Source organism: Anabas testudineus, chromosome 24 (assembly GCF_900324465.2).
Source record: "Anabas testudineus chromosome 24, fAnaTes1.2, whole genome shotgun sequence".
In the NCBI taxonomy this organism is placed as follows: Eukaryota; Metazoa; Chordata; class Actinopteri; order Anabantiformes; family Anabantidae; genus Anabas; species Anabas testudineus.
In genome coordinates this window covers 6,775,456-6,800,253 of record NC_046632.1, presented here as the reverse complement: position 1 = coordinate 6,800,253, position 24,798 = coordinate 6,775,456, and the positions used below count along the sequence as shown (strand labels likewise).

Here is a 24,798-nt window from a genome sequence, read left to right as displayed (position 1 = left end):
CTTTTATTATTTATTTATTTATTTTTATTTTATTTATTTATTTATTTTTGATCAGGCGATCTCGTGTGACGTCAGCGCTTTACAAAGGACCCAACCCAGCCCAACAGGAAAACAACAGACTTTTCATCTTTTTGATAAGATGCAAATTTGTGACTGCTGATTATATATATTTGATATACATATTGATAAAATGCCCTTGTTTGATGGGTTGGGAAGTGGAGGAGAGAAGACTGCGATTGTTATTGATTTAGGAGCAGCATACACAAAGTGAGTATCATGTTAGCACAGCTTGATAACATAGTTAGCAGTGAGCTGTCGTATTATTTGCTTTCTGGATTAACTAACGCTAACTTACCACCATCTTACCACTTTAGATCTTCTAATACTGGGGTTGTTGCGATGTATATTTGCACATAGTGGTGGTGTTAGCTAGGAAGCTAAGCTAGTCATTCAGTTCAGCTGTTCAGCTAGCGTTAGCTAAGTTAGCTGGGTTAATGCCACATTAGTGTTAAGGTAAAATCCTATAAGGGAGAAAAACAACTACACTCAGCGCCAGTAGCTTCTCAGCTACAATGACAATTACTGGTGGTTGAGTGCCATACATGTTAATTTGGTTTTCCCAAACCAGGTCCCTGACGTTTGTCCACTGTGAGATGAAGATTTCCTCCTATGATGACAGCTGGTTAAATGATCTAAACAGTGTAACCACCTGGTGATCTTAAAGCTGTCCCATATTGATCTTACACAACTGTGTAGGATTTGGAAAGAGCATAGGTCTTAAAGTTCATTGTAACCATTACAGTAAATACACATTTTACTAGTGGGATACATGATTGTAGTGCTGCCTAAGATTTTTAGCACTGTTATTTTTGTATGCGGTATACAGTAGAGATGAGAGGGAAACTGGTCTGAGGCAAGTCACATGGAGATAAATAAGACAGTTCTTCTAACAATTATGTCTTTGTCTACAGTTGCTGTCCCAAAACAGTTCCTCATACACTCTTAATGCAGCTGCATTAAAATGCTTTTGCTTTCTCATAAAGCAACTATGTACCCCTTTTTATCGTAGTGTGTGTAGGATTCTTAAGAATACCAAGTGCATTGATCTTGTTAGTAAATGCTAGTGCACTATCTTAATCTTAAATATGCATTTATCCTTCCTGCACATCTTTTGGTAGCTCATCTTTTTTTTTTTTTCTCTGCAGATGCGGCTTTGCAGGGGAAACGGGGCCCAGGTTCATAATTCCGAGCGAGATCCGGAAACCAGGACAGCAACAGGTGAGACACTACTGTACTCATGTATTAATTATAATAATAATATATATGTGGAAAATACAAAATGTTTTCAACGTGTTTGTGATGTCTTCCTTTCAGGCCATCAAAGTGGTTCAGTACAACATCAACACAGAAGAGCTTTATGTCATCCTCAAAGAGTTTATCCATATACTGTACTTCAGGTAAGCATTAGCAATTCATTGTTTTGTAGAAAACAGCTATATTGTAATTTATGGTAATACTGTAATGAATTAAAAGATTACTGTATTTAATAATAATCATTTTGATTACAATAGTTTGTAATTGTAAAACATATTTTCTTTTGTGAAAATTTGATAATATCCTATATACAGAACATATCCTGCTGTTAGCTGAAAACATTGGTTCATCCTCATAAAGTCAAAATTTGTCTTCCCATTCGTCTCAATCAGGCACCTGCTGGTGAACCCACGCGACAGAAGAGTGGTCATCATCGAGTCCATCCTCTGCCCATCTCACTTCAGGGAGACTCTCACCAAGGTTTTCTTCAAACAGTTTGAGGTACTTGTTCAAAGGAAATTTGTGTTTTACAAAAGAGAGTGTCAGTGTGGAACACTTCAGGTATTAGGTATTAACATAATTAAGCTACAGTTTCAGGTTAAGTTTTTGTGAAGTTTTACTCTTGATGTTGTTCTACAGGTTCCTTCTGTGCTGTTTGCACCAAGCCACCTCATGGCCATCATGACTTTAGGCATCAACTCTGCTTTGGTGATGGACTGTGGATACACAGAGACCTTAGTGCTTCCTGTATCCTTTTCCTGTTATTTTGCAGTTTCTAATGATTACCTCACTGCTGCCAAGAAGGAGCTTCATCTTAGATAAATGGACACTGTGACACATAAACAGTCTTGTTATTATTGATAGATTTCTGATGTAGTCTACCATCTGTAATATTTGCGTTCCCCTAAACACGAATAAGAAGGAATATTCTGATAGTATAAGTATAAATGTTTGGAAATTATCTGTTGCCACCTTAACAGTGAAATCAGGTTTATGAGTGCACTCCTATTCTGCCAGCTTGGGAGGCTTTGCCTTTGGGAGGAAAAGCCATCCATAAGTAAGTAGCTTTAACTGATTTACGCAGCGGGTGCATTAAGGTGTCCTACTTTCTGCACACTTGGTTGCAACAATTCTATTTCACAATCCCAGCATCATGATTCAAAATCTTGTGACTGTTATATGGAACCATTTGTAGATGCACTTGTTTCCTCCAACTGGATCTGTCTCTATTTCCTGTAGAGAATTAGATGGATTTCTCGTGGAGCAGTGCACTGTGGACACAGACACCAGCACTGGGCAGAGTGTACCCGCTATCATTGGTAATTTCAGAAAAACACAGTACAAAATTATTTGTCTTTTAAATAGTTACATTTATAAAATATAAATGCTTTGCTTTACAGTATGTATCCTTTACTGTTCATATGAATAACCTGTAAAAGTGAATTCCTTTGAATTCTACATATTCATAGTCTATTTTAGAATTTTAGAATTTTCTTTGTCTCTCTCTCTCCATATTTTGTCCTAGTGGTCCTAGGTCCTAGAGTCCTAGTGTTGAGCTATGAGATATACAGATGCATCAGAGTGAGAAAAACTTTACGTATATACATATATGTATATATATATATATATATATATATATATATATATATATATATATATATATATATATATATATATATATATGTATATATATATCAATAATATATGGGGAGACTGAGATTTAGACTGGATTTATTTTACACCAAGTAGTCACCACTGTCCTTTGCTGCAGTGTCAGCTATGTACGGTCCCCAAAGGAACATTCAGCTTCATCATAAATATAACTTAGAAGATTAGAATTTGGAAGAAATGGCTGATTTGTGCACAAGTGAACCAAAGAAAATGAAGTGTCACTTAATTTCTTATGTCTTTTTCATCTTTTCATCAGGGACCATCCCAGAGGAGACAGTGGAGGATATAAAGGGTAGGTTTGAATGAGATTTTGGTGTTAAAAGCTTTTAAAGCTCTTTTTATCCGAAGGGTTTTTTGTCAGTAAAGGAAGCAGTAGAAAAAAAACAAACAATACTGCACAATACAAATTGAAAATGGTTATTTGACTCTCTCGCTGTGGCTGCTTCCTCTATCATCATTCCTCTCCAGTAATATTCTCTTACCAAATATGCACTGTAAAATTTCATATCAATAGGGAGTTACAGCCGTTCCTTGTGGCTATGTATAACCATTCAGACTTATCAGCCTATTGTAATTTTGTATTTGTTGTTTGTGGCTCATTCTACTATCAGGAGTAAACAGAATACAAAAGTAAAGTATTCAGAGATATTTCTCAAATCTTCTTTTGCTCAAATAAGAAACAAGTTATATATTAGTTAAAAAGTTATAATATAGATGCACAGAACATCACCTTTCAAGCCAAAGTAGTGAAGTATTGAAATGTCTTTTGATCACAATTCCATTAAGTCTCAAAATATAATATTATTTCAATGTGCAGTAACATCATTATTCAAGGTACGGAGCAGTTTGACTAAATATGTACAATCCGCTGTTCAGTCTTCTGAACTGGCCTTTTATAACTGTAGTGGAATCATATCTGAGCATAAGTGAATTTTACTGAATTCATGAGGTCACTGCACTGCGTCACATGTAGTGTCTTTTAAAAACGTCATACCACACAGATGAATTGGTATCAGTAAGAAAATTATAAATGTATGTTTTGTTTCCTGCAGTCAGAACATGCTTTGTCAGTGACCTGCAAAGAGGCCTCAAAATCCAGGAATCCAAATTTAACCTGGGTGGCACAGCAGAGGTGAGTAGTGTTTGTATACAGGTCGCCTCAGTTATCCTCAGTCTGTAAACCTGTAAAGAATATATTCCTGCACATTTTTGAAAATATCTTCTTTCTGTTCAATGTGCTTGTAGCGTCCAGCTCCTCCTCCAGATGTTGATTATCCTCTGGATGGAGAGAAAATTCTACATGTTAAGGGATCAATCAGGTAGTTCATCACAATACCCACATTAAATTAGTATTTGGTTCTGCATTTGTATTTTTTAAGAGCTGTTGTTTATGGAATATCTCTATTTAAAATAAGTTTGAAGTCACATTTCTTTTTGTCACAAATGTTCCAGTATTGAGAAATTTGGTTGTGACACATGAGAATTTCTCTTTTTTTGCAGAGACTCCGTGATGGAGATCCTGTTTGAACAGGACAATGAGGAGAAGAGCGTGGCCTCTCTGATTCTTGACTGTCTGGTCAAGGTGGAATTGCATCATAGATTTAAAAAAATGATAATAACAGATAGAATATAGGAACACAGAAGAGACATTCACTGTGGAAAGATTTATTATGTACATCTATCCCTATGCAAAAAGGCTCTGCCTAAGGAAACGTAGAACATTCTGTATCAAGATTAAAGTTTTCAAAATAAATCTTAAATAAGATCCTAACCTTTAAACACTATAAATTTCCACAAAACAAAATATGAAATTAGATGTAGTAGTGGAAGTATTATTTTTTCTTCGTCTTTTGGAAACTGCCTACATGACACATTTAGTAGGACCTAAACTTGACTTCAGTGCATGAACACTAACAACATAAGTAATCAATCTTCCATGACTGATTTTATTCTAGTCTGTAAATACGTGTGTATGTGTTTCTCTGCAGTGCCCTATTGACACCCGGAAAGTGCTCTCTGAGAACCTCGTGGTGATCGGGGGCACGGCTATGCTGCCCGGTTTCTTGCACCGTCTGCTGGCAGAGATTCGCCTCCTGGTGGAGAAACCAAAGTACAGCGAAGTGCTGGCAAGCAAGAGCTTCCGTATACACGCTCCACCTGCCAAGCCCAACTGCACCGCCTGGCTCGGAGGTCAGATAGGAGGTTTTATTTAAACATGTCAGTGTTTTTTCAGAAGAAAACCCCTCTCTCTACATTCATCTCGTCTTCTGCTCAACAGGTGCAATCTTCGGGGCCCTTCAGGACATCCTCGGCAGTAGGTCAGTGTCACGGGACTACTACAACCAGACAGGTCGCATTCCAGACTGGTGCTGCTTGAGCTCTCCTCCCCCTGAGTCTCTGTACGAAGCAGGAAAGACCCCGCCGCCACTAATGAAGAGAGCCTTCTCCACTGAGAAGTAGAATGTGCTGTAACATAATTCAAACATCATTCTCCATTCTTCTACCTGGTAGAATAGTTTGCAATCTCTGTAACGTGTCAACACATATCCTGTAAATGTATTACATACGGGCAACTACACAAACATCTCTAGATGTTTTTCTGCTTGTGGTTTTGACCTTAGAAGACACAGCACACATTGTACGTGCTCACTTCCACTGTCCACTTGATGATTTTAAGCATGTTCTGCAAAAATGTTGAGCATTGATGGTCAAGATGAGTCACCCTTTGTCACAAATGTTTCAAAATTTCAACTGAAAGTAGCTGACGTTATGTTTGGGTCACATATAATGACGTATGGAAACTCAACACGTCATTAAAAAAAAAAAACAAAGAAAAAAGTGTTTTATTTATTGTTAGTACTTTGCCATGTAAAGTGATTTTAAATGCATTAAACACACTCACACAGCGGTGTTAGATTTAGCACCTTGCCTAGATAAAGCCACAGGTCAAAGAGCAAAAATGGTGTTAGTTGTACAATAAAATAGAAGATGGTAAAGCCAGCTATTATATAAACGCACTCACTCGGTCCTGAGAAGAGTTCTGATCCAGATAAATAGCTGACAGACTAATAACTGTGTATGTGTGTGTGTCCATCTTTTCGACAAAGCCATCTTGCTCTGTAACCCTGAAGTTTAATCATTGCAACAAATAAATATGCCGAAGTCAAACAAACATGCTTTTCAGTCATTTTATCCTAAAATGAAATTAAGTATTGCTATTTTTGTTTGTACTTAGCTCACAGTCAGAGTCCTAAGCTATGAACGGCGTTCCCATGTCTTTAAAAGAATTTCAAATCGATCAGACATATGTGTAAATGTTTTCCAGATGGAACTTCTACACAGATGTACAGAGACCCATTATTAGCAAACATCAGTCCTGTGCCGTAGAGGCACACTGTTAATGTAAATTTGTACAGTGAGCAACAATGCTAGAAGGAGTGCGTGACACCATCTGTCAAGCATGGCAGGGGAAACATGATCGTCTGATTTGGTGGTGGTAAAGTGAGAGATCTGTACATGGGTCTGGAGCCAGTTTCTTTCTACAACAGGACGATGGCTCAAAGCGCAGCTCTAAAATGTTCAGGGAAGAAGAGTGTGTAATGAAGTATCCAAGACAATCATGATCTCACCCTACTGAGTAATAGTGAGAGCAGCTTGATCATATAGTACATAGAGGTACTCATCAGGCCAATCCAACTTGTGGAATGTGCTTCAGGAAGCATGAGGGGAAATGTCTACAGGTAACCTCAGGGGATTTTTGACAAAAACACATTTTGAAGGACAATTTCATTAAAATGTCAGTGGTAAAGTTTCCTGTTTCTTTTACTCCAGCAATTTTAAATTTCTTCAGGTTAAATGACTTAAACATCTTCGGCTGAAATTGGTGATTTGTTGGTGGAGAATTGTGGCCTTAGGTTTGCATAATAATAATTAATAATTCATATTAGTGGACTTTGAAGCAGTGGGAGCACAGTTCTACCAATGTTTATATGAGTTACCATTTGGAGATTATTCTTGAGACAGTCTGACGCATATATGAGGAGCTGGATGTGTTGGATGACCATGTTTCGGACAATGCTATGACAGCTTTAAAGTCCCACCTGCTGTGTCTCATCTAGCTGAGAAAAACCCCATCCTCCCTTGATGAGGACTGAGTCTGGCGCATCAGTGTGGTTCCCAGAGACAGAAGGCCGCAGCTGTTTGTCAGATCTCCTTCCGACTGGGAGTCTGTGGAAGAACGGGACTTCCCAGAAAGTGGGTGAGACCTGCACCAAAGAAGTGTAGTTATTTCTTTAAAGTGAGGATAAATGATTAGCACAAAATCACTGCACAGTATTTTGCATGAAAATAAAAGATCTTGACGTTTTTCTAGAACTAGTAAGAGATAAATGTGTTCAGGAGGTATGGCATCATCCATCTTGGTTATCTCCTCCACAGAGGTTGTTCTCCAGCATACACTGGTACAATTGTCACATAAATTATGCTGGCTGTGAAGACACATCTGAGCCTGTCGAATTGTAGAACTGTAAATCAATTTTAAAAATTGCAAGCAACAACAAGCCAAGTATTGCTTTTGTCAAAGCTAAATATATGCCGATAACATCAAACCTCCTGTCTTTGTGCCAATTAAATGAATCAGGCAACACCTACAGTAAACTGCCCAATTGCAACAATCATGTCGGCAAAACAACCTGCTTCAACTAAGAACAAATCCAGAAGTCGACCAAGATGATTTGATATTAGCACAACCACATCAGCCTTTTGCTATTGCTGTACAAAAGAAGATGGGAACTTTGTTTTCTGCTTCTTAGCCACAACTCATAACTGATCTTCATCTATATTCACACTGTATTGATTTTATGTATGAGTCTTGACACTCGAACTTGACTTGCACAATCGGGAAAAGCAAGAATCTGTTTAAGAAGAAGTTTAGGCATTTGAGTTTCTGTCCCATGTGTACTTCCAGTCATTTCTCTGTTATTTGTAAATTTACTGGCAAACCTTTGCACATATGCAGATCGTATTAGGAAAATCTGCACTGCATCACATTGGTTTGATAACTAAGATAAAAACACAAAGAAAGTCTGACTCAACATGATGCGAAAAAAAAAATGCAGATGTAACCTTACAGTTAGTGAAGTGATGGTGTGTGTGTGTGTGTGTGTGTGTGTGTGTGTGTGTGTGTGTGTGTGTGTGTGTGTGTGATAAAGATAAAAAAAAAAACAAAGAAAGTCTGACTCAACATGATGCGAAAAAAAAAATGCAGATGTAACCTTACAGTTAGTGAAGTGATGGTGTGTGTGTGTGTGTGTGTGTGTGTGTGTGTGTGTGTGTGTGTGTGTGTGTGTGTGTGTGTGTGTGTGTGTGTGTGTGTGTGTGATAGGCAGCAGACAGACCGGTTATGATTTCTAGTGAAGTCATGTTGCAATGCAGTGATGATGTATTTTACTGATCATCAGTTGTAGGGAGACATACACACACACGCACACACACACACACCATATATCTATATATACATGGTCACATCGGTACGCGCTCTTTATCCAAGCTCGACAAGCGCGCAGAGGGAAGACGCTCCAATCCAATTTCCTTCCTCTTCTCGATCACCTCTCACTTTCTTTTTACTTTTTAATTACTCTCTGACCAGCCGGACCTGCATCCCGGGCACTATGCAGAGTTTCATCGGAATCTCGCATCTGTTACTGGTTCTTCTGCTGCAGCTGGTACCTGCGCAGGTAATTCGTCCAACACCAGGGCGCAACACAGGCTATTTGAAATGTAGCAAGCCATGTTTTTTCTCGTTAACAGGATATTTTTTAAAGATGTTTACATTTATTATATATCAAAGTGAAATGTGTTTAGAATTTGAATTTCTACTGCAGTATTTTGAATGCTAAGTGATGCTGAAAACAACACTGGAGTCTGTCTTTTCTCCAAAACTTCATGTTAGACAGTGAAACTTACAAGAGTGACATTAAAATGGCAGACTTTTCAGACTGCAACACTGTGAGAGGACGCATCTGTCCCACTCCTCAGCTTTTTTACACTCTATCTGTATTTTGGCTGGCTGTGCCCCATCATGGAGATGTATTTGGTGGGTTTGGATATAGACATGTACGACTGTATCTGCAAGCATAATAGTGAAAACCACACAGCCACGGAGCTCAGATAGAGGTTCATGGCTAATGTGGAGAAAGCTGCTGCTTGACATGCTGTGGTTGAGCAGGTCTGCAGCTCCAGGTTTTGTCTCCATGACAGTCCTGAGGTGCTTCTGAAATCTCCACGACCCTTCTTTTTGGAGTATTAACATCCGACTCCAGGCAAGACAGAATAGGCTATACATTTATTATAAACCAGCAGGGTGCTGACTGCTCAGTGGCTGCTGTTTGCAGTGAGACACATTAGTGACTGGCTGAAATAGTTGATTGAATAATTGAGTAGCCAGTTAAGATCTTTAAAAGTGTCTCTAGTATGAACCAAACGCAATATGTTTCTAACGCATATTGCTTCTCACAGAGGAGGTGATGTGAGGTGGGTTTCATTGATCCACATACAAAAAAAAAACACAGTAACTAATTGTCGTCACCATTTAAAAAAATAATAAGATGGGACAACCCTAGGTTTTGAAGTTGACAAACTGATGATGGAACTTCTTCTACTGTCTAGATCTGGCCGGGGACCTGTGAATAAAAAAGCTAAGGAAAATTCTCTAAAAAAATGACACAACATCCTTTTCAATTAATTGTCAGATGTTAAGATAGTGGCAGGACAGGTAACTTAACTGACAATGTCTCATCATATATCATTTGGTGAAGAACAATTGGTAAACGTGGGAAAGAGGGAGAAGTGGGGAAAAGAATGCAAAGAACAACATCTATCTTCGTGATTTTATTTTGTTCGGCATCATTATAAACATCATGCATTCCCTTGGAAGCTTTGTGTACAAAATGAAAGGGGAAAATGAGAGAAGACAAGAAAAGAAGTGCATAATTTTGGGTACACTAGATGAATCCAACAGTTTATTGTAGCCGCTATATCCCTCGAGTTATGTTTTTGGTTGTTGGCAGTGCATTCAGAGCCTCTGGATTTGTGTTGCATTTGGCAGAAGTATAAACTCACTTCTAGCAAACATGAAAATCCCACAGTAAAACATTATGTCGTCCAAACAATGACAAGTTGCCTTAGATGACTACATTCCCAACAGTGTTCTCAGCAAGAGGAAAGCAGGAAAGAGGTGAGGAGTTCGAAGGAGATAGTGTATACTCAAAAGAAAAAGAGAGCCAAGATCAACTTGGAGTTCGGAGGCTGTGTTATAACAACTTAACAAAATTCATGCTATGCTCATGATACTTGGTACTGCCTTTGTTTTAACTGTATTTATTGTGAAAAACTCCTGTGAACTATTCTTTGCTGTTGTTCTTTGCATACTTTGAAGGTTTTTGGTTCTTATGAAAACATACCTTCTATTATTACAATAAATTGAGAAATCACATGTGCTTTTGTTGTACTGCTGGCTTATTGCACTGCTGATTTGCAAACCATGCATGGTCATTGTTTGTACTGGAACATTGTCTCTACACTACTTTCCCTCTGTCAGTAGAGGGCGTGCTGAAACTATTCAGTGAACCCAACGCTGATGCAAACGTTCAGACTCATCTCTCAGTCACATGCATGTTCTTTATTTTATAAGTTGAATGACATATGACGGATTGTAGATCATTATCAATATTTTTTGCAGATTACATCCCCTACAGAAGAGGCTCCTCCCAGAGGTAAGAGCTATGCTTGAGATCATTCCTTATTGAATAGTCTTTTTCTCTTCTGCCAGTGTTTTAAAGATTTAACTTGTCCTACAGTAATAACATTTATGAACGTGTTGACAAAGAGCATGTGTCAGCCTATGGAGCAGTTGGTAGATGTGGTGCAAGAGTTCCCTGGAGAAGTGGGTTACATCTACATGCCTCCGTGTGTCCCACTTAAGCGATGCTCTGGTTGCTGTATGGATGAAGCCCATGAGTGCCATCCTACCCTCAAACGCAACGTCACCATGGAGGTAATCAGAAATACAGATTACAAAGGCAAATGTTAATAAAATGTCCAGTTTACACATATGTTCTCATATTCATGTTTACCATTCCCTCTCTCTTTTTCTCAGATAATGAGGATTATTCCGCTGGTACCTAGCAAGACAGTGGAAGTCACATTCATCGAGCATCAGGCTTGTGAATGCAGGTCAACAATTTTTTCTAATAAACATCAGATTCAAATTGAGATGTTTTGAAGTAAAGCTAACTGGCTTTTTTCCTGTTTTTTTTTAGAGTTCGTCAGGAACTAAAAAAAGAGAAAAGGTGAGGAGAGGAACATTATTGATGCTTTATTCTGATAACTTGAACACATCAGCATTTTCACTGCATTGTGCTTCTTCTCCACAGCAGCGGTAACTGCTGTAAGAATAAATCTCGGAAGAAAAACAAGAAGACTGCGGACGGCTGTGGCAAGTAAGAGTTGGGTTGCTCCCCTGTGCCCCTTACACAAATACAGTTTCATAATACTTGATCATTTATGGCTACACGTGTTACAGTTTCTGCCACTCTGTGAGACTAGGACAGGAGAGATTGAACATCACCAAATTATACTATCTGCTTTGTTGCTCTTTGTTTGACTTATAATCCACCAATCATTTATGAATAACCTGTTCTGTTCTGTTGGCTCACAGAGCATTTGTAGCACATTAATCTAAAGCTAATGAGAATGACCAAAATCACATAATGTGGGGAAAAAAGAAAATTGTGATGATAGGGCTCAATATGTAGAACAATGAAATTTTTTATATTCACATTAAAGCGTTTAACAGAAAACCGACTTAATCAGTGTACAGCACTGAAGATGAAAGTACTGGCAACTGAAATATGAATTCAACAACAGCAGAGGTGGATTCAGCAGAGTGTTGAGCTCAAAGAAATTCAGCTCCAAAGCAACATCAAGCCTATTATTTTATAGAGAGCTCTAAGGGAAGTGATTTTGGTATTTGTCTGTTGTCTCCTTTCACTTAAACAATTTGCCTTCTCTGATTGGTTAGAAGAGTGAGCCTCAATCCAAGCAGGAAATATTTCCATTTAGTCTTATTCAAAGCGACTTATGAGGGTAAAGGTAGGAGACCTTGCCTAAGAACCCCTACTGGAGGTAGGCCACAGCCAAGATTGAAACCCCTGTCTACCACATAGAGGGAAGCAATCTTACCGCTACAATATCCAGACGCCACTATCCCTAGAATATCGCTGTATAGCACACAACAGAATAGGTTTTAGAGCATATTTCTCCTAAAAAACTAAGAAAAAGTATTCAGACTGTGGAAACAGTGCATGGATGCGGTTTTAAAAAGAGCTTCTTAAATTTGTGTAAAACACCCTGAGGATATCTTTGGACCAATTACCAAGCTTAGCTTTAGAGACAGTGTAACAGGAACCTTGTGTAGGATTTAAAATTATTAAATAATGCTGTTTATCAGACAAAAAGGACCAGGATATCCAGTTGCACTTTAGGCTGGTAGGAAAAAGGACTTCTGGATTCATATAAGGGATTAATGTTAGGATAATTTACCATCTCAACACAGCCTCTAAGTTTCTTAATAACTTGTCACTTTAAAGTCACACACCTTTATGGAAATCAAAACTGCCCATCAATAAAAATGTCTCAGCAGAGAGTGAAATCTAGGTCAGCTGTTTAAAGCAGAGACAACAGGATTTCACATCATTGGTTTAAAAGCAGAGTTGGACTTATATCCATCCACCAAATCAGCCCAGCGATAAGCCAGCTACTGGACTTAAGATCACCCTGGCAGAAGGTTGTGTTTAGTGGGTATTTTCCCACATACAGTAAACTAGTTTTATCATCTGTGTAGGAACTTGTGTGGCCATGTTATATGGTCAAGCACAATGGTACATTCTTTTGAAAACGACATAATAGAACTATAAGCACATTATCTCATAACCTATGCACCTCATATTTAGTGGTCAAAAGACCACACAGTTGCATTTGAGTTTTAATTTCTTTCAGCATATTCAGAGGGCCCAAATTATATGATGCCATAAACTAAACTGGAGTTTAACTTCCTACATAAAACCTGAGGGGGTAGACATTCCCTTTGATGGTGCCACAGCTCTATGGATGGAAGAAGAATGGCCTGTAATAAACAAACAAAGAGGAATCATGACTCATAAAAAACTGTAATTAGCACCAAATGCTCTGCTGCAGGAGTGCTGGGTTTGAAGGTCTGAAATTGAAATGATATTTGATGAAATCAAGCAATGTTAGTTAAAAATATAGAGAGAGAAGACAGGCTGAAGTATTTCATAGACATGCAGTGATACCAATATGAATTACATTAATCATTCTTTTTGTCTTTCCAGGTGCCAGTTGCCTCAGGATTCTGAGCATCTGTCTAAAGTTTAATTTGTGGAGTAGCAAACAACAGTGCATCTGAGAAGCATCTGTGTTTAATGGACCAAAATCTAAGTTATTTCTGAATTTAAAAATGCAGTTGCTTTTGTGTTAAGTTTTAAAACTAGGCAACAGTACATTAAGGATAGCTATCAAGGAAATGACAGGTATTGTTTTTCATCTAATCAATTTGGAGGGAAAAAAATAATTATTAAACCCTTCATACATACTTACAATCAATACTCACTTCATATTTATTGCGACTTTTGCAGTGTGACTCATTTTTATGAAACTAATTATTTTCTGGTGCAAAGCCACAGATACAGTATTGAATATGAAATAATCGTCTTTTACTATGTAAAGTGTTTATTTTTGTAGCAGTAAGCACTGAATCCACTTTGTCTAATTATGTCAAATGATAAACTTATTAAATAAAATGTACTCTCCTAACACAAGGAAACTCTGTGTTGTTCACATTTGCATTTGAATGCCATTGTGGTTTGAACATTGTGAACTCTGGATCTGGCAAGGCGCTGTAGTAGTAAGCAAACTGTTAACAAAGCACAAAGTGTTCATGATAGACATTGCTTTTTTAATGCATTCACTGCACATTAAACGTTAGAGAATTAGTTGAATTTAATAGTCAAGCTTCGCTTTATTGCATATTCTTAAAACAGGATCTGGCCAGAAAACTGTGTGGAAATATTTGCTACCAATTACTAAAACATTTTTTCAGAACAGTATTTTATTGCAACATTATTATTCTCTTGTGTTTACATGCATTTTGTGGTTGTCCTCCATCCCCTAGAACTGTATTAACATGCATATGAGAGGCCTTTATCACCTGCATGAGTGTTGCATGGGCTTTTAAGTGCAATGGTGGTTGTAGTTGTCTCCAAACATGCAGCAGAGAAAACCTGTTCAGCTGAGGTTAGCTGCAGGACAACCAAGCTATTATATAATAGAGCAGAAGCTCACGTCAGTGGATTCCCTGACGGTACATTGGAGATGTCTGCACTGCACTGTAGTGTAGTGTAGTGTAGTGTAGTGTAGTGTAGTGTAGTGTAGTGTAGTGTAGTGTAGTGTAGTGTAGTGTACACTACACTACACTACAGTACACTACAGTACACTACACTACAGTACACTACAGTACACTACACTACAGTACACTACAGTACACTACACTACACTACAGTACACTACACTACAGTACACTACACTACAGTACACTACACTACACTACAGTACACTACACTACAGTACACTACAGTACACTACACTACAGTACACTACACTACACTACAGTACACTACAGTACACTACAGTACAGTACAGTACACTACACTACAGTACAGTACACTACAGTACAGTACACTACAGTACACTACACTACAGTACACTACAGTACACTACACTACACTACAGTACACTACACTACACTACACTACAGTACACTACAGTACACTACACTACAGTACACTACAGTACACTACACTACACTACACTACACTACACTACACTACACTACACTACACTACACTACACTACACTACACTACACTACACTACACTACACTACACTACACTACACTACACTACACTACACTACACTACAGTACACTACACTACAGTACACTACAGTACACTACACTACACTACACTACAGTACACTACAGTACACTACACTACAGTACACTACACTACACTACACTACAGTACACTACAGTACAGTACACTACACTACACTACAGTACACTACAGTACAGTACAGTACACTACACTACACTACAGTACACTACACTACAGTACACTACACTACAGTACAGTACACTACACTACACTACAGTACACTACAGTACAGTACACTACACTACACTACACTACACTACAGTACACTACACTACAGTACAGTACACTACACTACACTACAGTACACTACAGTACAGTACAGTACACTACACTACAGTACAGTACACTACACTACAGTACACTACAGTACAGTACACTACACTACAGTACACTACAGTACAGTACACTACACTACACTACAGTACACTACACTACACTACACTACAGTACACTACACTACACTACACTACACTACACTACAGTACACTACACTACAGTACACTACACTACACTACAGTACACTACAGTACACTACAGTACAGTACACTACACTACAGTACACTACACTACACTACACTACACTACACTACAGTACACTACACTACAGTACACTACAGTACAGTACACTACACTACACTACAGTACACTACAGTACAGTACACTACACTACACTACAGTACACTACACTACAGTACACTACACTACAGTACAGTACACTACACTACAGTACACTACAGTACACTACACTACACTACAGTACACTACACTACAGTACAGTACACTACACTACAGTACAGTACACTACAGTACAGTACACTACACTACAGTACACTACAGTACACTACACTACAGTACAGTACACTACACTACAGTACAGTACACTACACTACAGTACACTACAGTACAGTACACTACACTACAGTACAGTACAGTACACTACACTACACTACAGTACAGTACACTACACTACACTACAGTACACTACAGTACAGTACACTACACTACACTACACTACAGTACACTACAGTACAGTACACTACACTACAGTACACTACAGTACAGTACAGTACACTACACTACAGTACACTACAGTACAGTACACTACACTACACTACAGTACACTACACTACACTACACTACAGTACACTACACTACAGTACACTACACTACACTACAGTACACTACACTACACTACACTACACTACACTACACTACACTACACTACAGTACACTACACTACAGTACACTACACTACACTACAGTACACTACAGTACACTACACTACAGTACACTACAGTACACTACACTACAGTACACTACACTACACTACAGTACACTACAGTACACTACAGTACACTACACTACAGTACACTACAGTACACTACACTACACTACAGTACACTACACTACACTACAGTACACTACACTACAGTACACTACAGTACACTACACTACAGTACACTACACTACAGTACACTACACTACAGTACACTACAGTACACTACACTACACTACAGTACACTACAGTACACTACAGTACACTACACTACAGTACACTACAGTACACTACACTACAGTACACTACACTACACTACAGTACACTACACTACAGTACACTACAGTACACTACACTACAGTACACTACAGTACACTACACTACAGTACACTACACTACAGTACACTACACTACAGTACACTACAGTACACTACAGTACAGTACACTACAGTACACTACACTACACTACACTACAGTACACTACACTACAGTACACTACAGTACACTACAGTACAGTACACTACACTACACTACACTACACTACACTACACTACAGTACACTACACTACACTACACTACACTACACTACAGTACACTACAGTACACTACAGTACACTACAGTACAGTACACTACACTACAGTACACTACACTACACTACACTACACTACAGTACACTACAGTACAGTACACTACACTACACTACAGTACACTACAGTACAGTACACTACACTACACTACAGTACACTACACTACAGTACACTACACTACAGTACAGTACACTACACTACAGTACACTACAGTACAGTACACTACACTACACTACAGTACACTACACTACAGTACAGTACACTACACTACAGTACAGTACACTACAGTACAGTACACTACACTACAGTACACTACAGTACACTACACTACAGTACAGTACACTACACTACAGTACACTACAGTACAGTACACTACACTACAGTACAGTACACTACACTACACTACAGTACAGTACACTACACTACACTACAGTACAGTACACTACAGTACAGTACAGTACACTACACTACACTACAGTACACTACAGTACAGTACAGTACACTACACTACAGTACACTACAGTACAGTACAGTACACTACACTACAGTACACTACAGTACAGTACACTACACTACACTACAGTACAGTACAGTACACTACAGTACACTACACTACAGTACAGTACACTACACTACAGTACACTACACTACACTACAGTACACTACACTACACTACACTACAGTACACTACACTACACTACAGTACACTACACTACAGTACACTACACTACACTACAGTACACTACAGTACACTACACTACAGTACACTACAGTACACTACAGTACACTACACTACACTACAGTACACTACACTACAGTACACTACAGTACACTACAGTACACTACACTACAGTACACTACACTACACTACAGTACACTACAGTACACTACAGTACACTACACTACAGTACACTACACTACACTACAGTACACTACACTACACTACAGTACACTACACTACAGTACACTACAGTACACTACACTACACTACAGTACACTACACTACAGTACACTACAGTACACTACACTACAGTACACTACACTACACTACAGTACACTACACTACACTACACTACAGTACACTACAGTACACTACACTACAGTACACTACAGTACACTACACTACACTACACTACACTACAGTACACTACACTACACTACAGTACACTACAGTACACTACACTACACTACACTACAGTACACTACACTACACTACAGTACACTACACTACAGTACACTACACTACACTACAGTACACTACACTACACTACACTACAGTACACTACACTACACTACACTACAGTACACTACACTACACTACAGTACACTACACTACACTACAGTACACTACAGTACACTACACTACACTACACTACACTACACTACACTACACTACAGTACAGTACAGTACACTACACTACAGTACACTACAGTACACTACACTACTACACTACAGTACACTACAGTACACTACAGTACACTACACTACAGTACACTACACTACACTACAGTACACTACACTACAGTACACTACAGTACACTACACTACAGTACACTACAGTACACTACACTACACTACAGTACACTACAGTACACTACACTACACTACACTACAGTACACTACAGTACACTACACTACAGTACAGTACACTACAGTACACTACAGTACACTACACTACACTACAGTACACTACACTACAGTACACTACAGTACACTACACTACAGTACACTACAGTACACTACACTACACTACAGTACACTACAGTACACTACACTACACTACACTACAGTACACTACAGTACACTACACTACAGTACACTACACTACAGTACACTACAGTACACTACACTACAGTACACTACACTACACTACACTACACTACACTACACTACACTACACTACACTACACTACACTACACTACAGTACACTACAGTACACTACAGTACACTACACTACAGTACAGTACACTACAGTACACTACAGTACACTACACTACAGTACACTACACTACACTACACTACACTACAGTACACTACAGTACACTACAGTACACTACACTACAGTACACTACACTACACTACAGTACACTACACTACACTACACTACACTACACTACACTACACTACACTACAGTACACTACAGTACTACACCTCCTAACACGCAGCGAACACAATGTCCTTAACTTGCCACACATTTGGCAGCGGTCACGTTTTTCAGCTGCTGGCTGCGCCGTCCAATCAGAGGCCGGGAAATCTACCCGGTGGGCGGGCGTAGCGGGCTAAAGAATGTGACGTATCCGCTCCACAAACAAAACCACGCCCTTTACTACCAAATATGGTAGAATGGCTCTACTGAATGTCCCGTGTCTTGGCTGTGTCGCCGTCCAGGAACAACTGTAGGTAGGTGAACGAAAAGCCCCCCCTGGTCGCCGACTGTTCGTTTTCCGTGTTTACGCTCGCAGGGTGCAGTTAAACTACACCGACTCTTGCCACCGTGTTCCGCATGTGACCGGGCGGACGGGGGAGGGGCGCTCTGTCTCGTGTACGGTACCGTGGAACACCGAGTTCCAGTCAACGTAGCTGGGCGGCAGGATCGGCACCGAGTAAACCAAGTCGCACCCATTCACGGACTCTAAGCTGGAGCCTCTCAGATTTGAAAGCAGCGTCTGGGACAAAGTATGCTTATTATTTTACAGTTTTTAATCGCTTTGCGGTGCTTTTGTGACCACTGTGCATTTACGCACCATCGCTAGCTTTGCATTCAGTGAACGCTAACAGCCGTTAAGTTAACGTTAGCGCGTCACGCAGCTAACGCTAAGTGCTAACGTTAACTCACAATACCTAGCCTTAGGCGTTTGTCTTGTTAAGATACTTAAACTGTTCAGTTGCGTTTTAACGAGCGTTAGCTAGTAGCTAAACTAAATCATCAAACACAGGCCTAAAAACCAAATGTTTTGCACTAATTAACTAGAGTCTTATGTCGTGCAGCATATCGTTTTGGTCTTAACGCTAATGTTACGTAGCTATAACGAAGACCGTGAAATTTGGGAATCCTGCAATAGTTTTAGCTAACCTAATTATACATGTATACATTATATCGACAAGGTTTCGTGTATGATACATATGATTTCTAGTGTATCTATATTATACTACCTGTAACATTAAGTGTACGTAACAAACTGGTGTTTGTTTTCTTTGTTCACTATTATACACTCACCTGAAACTGCCGAGTAAAGAAAGAAAAACTCGATATTGCCCCTTTTGGCTAATGCATCCACACCACAATGCATTTATTTTGTATCTCTATATCATAGATCAATTATACTTGGTGTCGTTTGATTCCTAGATCTAGCGTTTGAAGTGCAGATGTAGTTGTTGTGAAAGCTTGTCAGCCAAGGACATTATCAGTAGCTTGCAACAGGAAAGAAGATGAGCACCAAGAGGAAGGCGGAGAATCATTCAAGGGGAGCAAACAGACCTCAAATGCTGAAGTCTGGAGACTCCCTGGCAGAGTCGGAGAGAGACTCTGGTTTCTCAGGTTTGACTTTACTCTTGCCAAAATATTACATGCTTTGTGTATAGGTTTGACTTGACTGAACCCCAGTTACTCTTTTTCATGGTATTTAGATGCAAGCTCAGAGCACATGAGCACAATGGGCACCACAGACTCTGAGGATTCATCCCACCTTGTTGTCCAAAAAACTGCTGGCACAGCCCCCCAGCCTTCTCAGCTTGCTGTTGTGGGAGGCTCCTACTCCAGTCTCTCTCCCATGATCATCATGAACAATGTTCTCCTCGAGCAGGTACACATGAAATCCCTAATTCTCTCTCATCTTATATTACCTGTGCTGATAAAGCCATTATCTGCTTTTGTCTCAGTTAAGACTGAGGTTTGACCCTCTGTCGTTTAACTTCATATGGCCACGGTCAAGGCAAAAAAGTTATGGTCCGGTTTTATTATGCCAGTGTTTTTACTTTGGTGTGTTTTCACAGTCCAATCCCAGCTGTCTGGAATATGTCACCAAAAAGACTGACTGACTGTAAAAATTCTTGCTGGCAATTAACATAGACACAAAACTAAAGTGGAAGTTTTATTTATAACATAACAACATTAGACAATAAAATTCAAGTAATGTTTGCTTAATTTTTTCCTTTCATGATGAATTATTTTTATGACGGTAATTTGCTTTGTTGGACAGGCCAATCTGCTGAATCTTCAATTAATTAATTTAACTCAATGGTATGTCTTTAGTGTTAAACACCTTTTTGCTTTTAATTAATTAAATCAAAAAACTTTAATTGTGGGATATTCACTGCATAGAAATTTGTTAGAAATATGGTGGGAAAACAATGCAAATAGTAAATAGCTGTGGTGTAAGCTGACAGGAGACATCAATTATCAAAGAAAACCACACTGCACACACAGTGGCTAACACACACACACAGCTGAATGATAATATTGGTTACATAGTAGCGTAATGAGCAGCACCCAGTTCATGTTATTAAATGTCACTTTGTTGGCCTAAAACATTAGTCATCGTGTGCATAGAACTGATTTAACAGACGACAACCGCATCGCTGTTCACAAACACTTAACTGTTACATTTCAAGATATGAATATGTTAAAGAGTTGTTGTCAATAGAAAATGAACAAATGCAACTCTCACCTTGATTCTTTGTTCTGTATGTATGGTCTTCTCTTAGGGCTTAATGACCCACTACACTTCTAAGGTTTTTTGCTAAGCCTGTCAGTGCTGGAAAAATTACATTCCATGACAGCTACTGAGGAGCTTTCAGTATATTTGGTAGCATAGAAAACCACTACCATCACAATTTCAGAATTTTGGTATCGAATATAAAGTATCGGGCAAGCTACTGAAAGATGAACAGAAGTGAAAGCATCATTTATTTGGTATGTGGTTAATGGAATTATGTTATTTGACACTTAATTGTGTTGATCTACAGTTCAGAATGAAGGTTCTAATAATGGTGTTAAATCTGACCCCTGACAGCTATTTTAGGAATGGGTCCAATTCAGGTTGCATGTATGTCAGTAGGCCCACATAATACTCAATTCTCTGAAAAATGAGAATTGGGTATCCTAGAACAACTGATTATGCTGCATTATGTGGCCATGAACTCTGTGGTTAGTGGTACTATAGCTGAAAATGCATTAACAAAATCAGACTGTTAAAATGTAATAATAATTGTAATTATTTGTCAAGTACAAAATGCCACCATGTTGTTCATATCAGTATAGATATCTGTGCAATAGATATGTGATAAATTATTTCAATGTTGTCTTTGCTTACAGCCTGGAGAAAATCCTCCTGCTCTGAAGCCCTGGGGGTTTAGTCCCACAGTGGAGGTGGTTCAGCCTGTGGTCCAGCAGCCTCAGGTGGTCTTTATCCAGCCTGTGGTCTCTCATCAAACTTCTTCTGTGTCAAAAGACACCTCTAGACACAGGCGCCCTAAAAAAATTCTTCCTATCCTGAAATCTTACCCTAAGATTGCTCCACATCCTGGAGATGGTTCCAGTACCAGTTCAGGGAGAGGAACTGCTTCTTTGTCTTCCTCCTCCCCCTTACCTTCTTCCTCCTCCTCCTCCTCAGGTTCAGACAGAGGTAGCAGTCTGAACTCTAACCACTTGGAACACTGTCAAAGAGCGAAGCGGCCAAGAAGTCTGTGTGGTAGTGCTATTAACTCTGGCTCAACTACTCCAAGTCTTCCATCTACCCCCAGCATCAGATCTCCCCTGCTTCAGAGCAGACTTTCTCTCCCCACACCAGAAAGCAGCAGCAGCAGCAGCAGCAGTCCTGCCATTGAAAGGCCTTCAACAGCTGTCAGCCAGTCAGAGTGTACCACGTCCCTTTCTTTTTCTCACACCAGTGGTTTCAAAAACCAGACAGTCCCTGTTCCCCAGGTAGTCTCTCAGGAGAATATCTCTGCAGGAGAACATGACCACAGTGACAGTGATGCTGAAATAAAGAGGAAGCGCTTCTGCAACACCTACAACATCTTGAGCAAATCCGGTCTGCTAGACATAACACTCCGCACAAAGGAGCTCCTCCGGCAGAACCGACGCACGCAGAATGATTTGGACCGGTTAAAAGAACATACAGACCTCTTCCTTCAGGCTCTGAAGAGTGGTGACACTTGTATTTTGGTTAAGCTACAGGCCAGACTTCGGGAGGAAGACAAAGACAAAGATAAAGAGAGTGAGAGAGCTCAGAACAGCTTAACAGCAGATTAGACCTAGACTAGTGCTAGACAGTAAACCTTTAGACAGGGATGGAGAAAGGTTGCCACGGTTGGGGGTTGGAACATACAAAGACAGATGGACCGAAAGTAATGCGCTCTGCACTATACACCCACCACAGACTCTCTCATAGACAGTGTGCTGTGGCCTACATTTAGACTGCCGCCTGCCTTCGGGCACTAACACACCAAGTCAGCCTCAGACAGACAGTTGGTGCTTTTCATTGCTTTTCATGTGTTTTGCTAGAAGTTGCGAGACTGTAGACTGTAACTGGTGGCAAATTTTTTGCTGCATTGGTTTCATTCAATGGCCAGATTATGAATTCAGCAAACGGATATGACCTCAAGTTCCCCATAAACATTGTACTGATAAATGCTAAAGATTTACTAGGTCAGTTTCTCTAATCACCTTCTTTTGCTGATTCAACAGGTTTAATTGTCCAGCATCAGATATGGACCCAATAGTAGAATCAGTGAAGGACAGCTGTGGTCCCGTGCAATGGTCAGCCACACATTTAAAATGTTGCCTCGTCAGTTGCTGGCTTGGTGTATTAAAGACCAAAGGTATAAAAAAAAACCCTGCGCACTGGTATACAGAGTCTGACTGGATCTCTTCCACTTTTACTGAATGCACAATGCAATCTTACAATCTGAAATCTTAAAAGCTGAATAGAAAACCTTGTAACGCCTCATCACGAGGTGTTTTTATATAAGGCTGAAGAACCATAGTCAGAACTAATTATTCTGACAACAGAATGCCATTACATTATGGCACTTAACATATATCTAGGTGACAAAACATGCCCCTAATCCACATAATTTCATGCAGCAGTTGGTAACAAAATGAGAATTTAATCAATTTCAAATTCAGTCTACAACACAAAGAAGTGCAAACAGAGAATATATTAATAATACATTCTGACAGGATTGTTTTTAAAATCAATGATGATGACAGGCATAAGGAAATGTTATCATGTCAGATTGATTGTTAGTCAGCATCTAAGACAAGTTTGTTTATGATGATGTGTTAATGGTTTAAACCTTGTTGTGAAAGGTTTGGCACAGCTTGTCGTTCCCGTCATGTGGATGCAGCTGTAAAGTAAAGCTCTTAACAGCTGCATTTAGATGCTTCCTCAGTAACATCAATATAAAAGGATGCTTCCTCTCATACAGTCATATTTATCTGTGTTTTGTTTATCAATTTTTTTCTTTTTATGATTATTTTTTCACACACACATGCATTGAGATGTAATTCAATGTGGCATTAATGTTTTACATAAGTGCACACCTTTTTCTGTTGTCATTTCTTTCCTTTTTTTGTGTTCATGGAATTTTCATCAACTTTAGAGTTCCTTAAGAAAACCATCAAGTCAAGTTTCTTGATGAAGACCAGTAGTTTTGCATCAGCATTTGCCCTATTCTGTCCAGATTTTAGTCCAGCAATTGCATCTAATTTGGGAACAACCATGTAGTTTTGTGATGTTTTATTATTACCTTTTGTATGTTTATAAATTATGGCCTTAATGTAGAAACATAGTGCATTTTACAGTAGCTTTGTATTTGCACTAAAATAATCTTAAGTATAGCTCTGAAGCAATTTCTGGGCAGAATGAAATGGCA

The 24,798-nt window shown here is 39.1% G+C and overlaps 3 protein-coding genes across 5 annotated transcripts; all 3 read left to right on the top strand.

Moving 5' to 3' along the window:
- The first annotated feature begins 78 nt into the window (after positions 1-78).
- On the top strand, positions 79-6,157 carry actr10 (actin related protein 10). The gene is made up of 13 exons (XM_026342171.1): positions 79-267; positions 1,206-1,278; positions 1,375-1,457; positions 1,707-1,815; positions 1,954-2,061; positions 2,304-2,371; positions 2,554-2,633; positions 3,242-3,277; positions 4,038-4,117; positions 4,231-4,304; positions 4,486-4,567; positions 4,974-5,175; positions 5,264-6,157. Exons 1-13 carry the CDS (start codon positions 191-193, stop codon positions 5,443-5,445), a joined length of 1,254 nt encoding a protein of 417 aa, XP_026197956.1. The 5' UTR covers positions 79-190; the 3' UTR covers positions 5,446-6,157.
- A 2,451-nt stretch (positions 6,158-8,608) lies between these two features.
- LOC113149552 (snake venom vascular endothelial growth factor toxin ICPP-like) lies at positions 8,609-13,642 on the top strand. The gene is made up of 7 exons (XM_026341755.1): positions 8,609-8,720; positions 10,724-10,757; positions 10,842-11,038; positions 11,141-11,217; positions 11,304-11,333; positions 11,418-11,483; positions 13,395-13,642. Exons 1-7 carry the CDS (start codon positions 8,655-8,657, stop codon positions 13,435-13,437), a joined length of 513 nt encoding a protein of 170 aa, XP_026197540.1. The 5' UTR covers positions 8,609-8,654; the 3' UTR covers positions 13,438-13,642.
- Positions 13,643-19,253: 5,611 nt separating this feature from the next.
- On the top strand, positions 19,254-24,449 carry cipcb (CLOCK-interacting pacemaker b). Of its 3 annotated transcripts, none has more exons than XM_026341247.1 (4): positions 19,254-19,320; positions 20,267-20,458; positions 20,548-20,723; positions 22,235-24,449. In XM_026341247.1, exons 2-4 carry the CDS (start codon positions 20,350-20,352, stop codon positions 23,171-23,173), a joined length of 1,224 nt encoding a protein of 407 aa, XP_026197032.1. In that variant the 5' UTR covers positions 19,254-19,320; positions 20,267-20,349; the 3' UTR covers positions 23,174-24,449. The 3 variants fall into 3 exon arrangements, with proteins under 3 accessions (XP_026197032.1, XP_026197030.1, XP_026197031.1); XM_026341245.1 differs by lacking the exon at positions 19,254-19,320 and adding an exon at positions 19,327-19,596; XM_026341246.1 differs by lacking the exon at positions 19,254-19,320 and having other exon boundaries at positions 19,327-20,458.
- The last annotated feature ends 349 nt before the right edge of the window (positions 24,450-24,798 follow it).

Bases quoted from the DNA above. Each gene is read 5' to 3' on its own strand.
- LOC113149552 (XM_026341755.1), top strand. From the start codon at position 8,655: ATGCAGAGTTTCATCGGAATCTCGCATCTGTTACTGGTTCTTCTGCTG. The intron at 10,758-10,841 runs GTAAGAGCTATG...CTTGTCCTACAG, and splicing joins AGAAGAGGCTCCTCCCAGAG to TAATAACATTTATGAACGTG. The intron at 11,218-11,303 runs GTCAACAATTTT...GTTTTTTTTTAG, and splicing joins CATCAGGCTTGTGAATGCAG to AGTTCGTCAGGAACTAAAAA.
- cipcb (XM_026341247.1), top strand. From the start codon at position 20,350: ATGAGCACCAAGAGGAAGGCGGAGAATCATTCAAGGGGAGCAAACAGA. The intron at 20,459-20,547 runs GTTTGACTTTAC...CATGGTATTTAG, and splicing joins GAGAGACTCTGGTTTCTCAG to ATGCAAGCTCAGAGCACATG. The intron at 20,724-22,234 runs GTACACATGAAA...CTTTGCTTACAG, and splicing joins ACAATGTTCTCCTCGAGCAG to CCTGGAGAAAATCCTCCTGC.
- actr10 (XM_026342171.1), top strand. From the start codon at position 191: ATGCCCTTGTTTGATGGGTTGGGAAGTGGAGGAGAGAAGACTGCGATT. The intron at 1,458-1,706 runs GTAAGCATTAGC...CGTCTCAATCAG, and splicing joins ATCCATATACTGTACTTCAG to GCACCTGCTGGTGAACCCAC. The intron at 2,062-2,303 runs GTATCCTTTTCC...CAGTGAAATCAG, and splicing joins CAGAGACCTTAGTGCTTCCT to GTTTATGAGTGCACTCCTAT.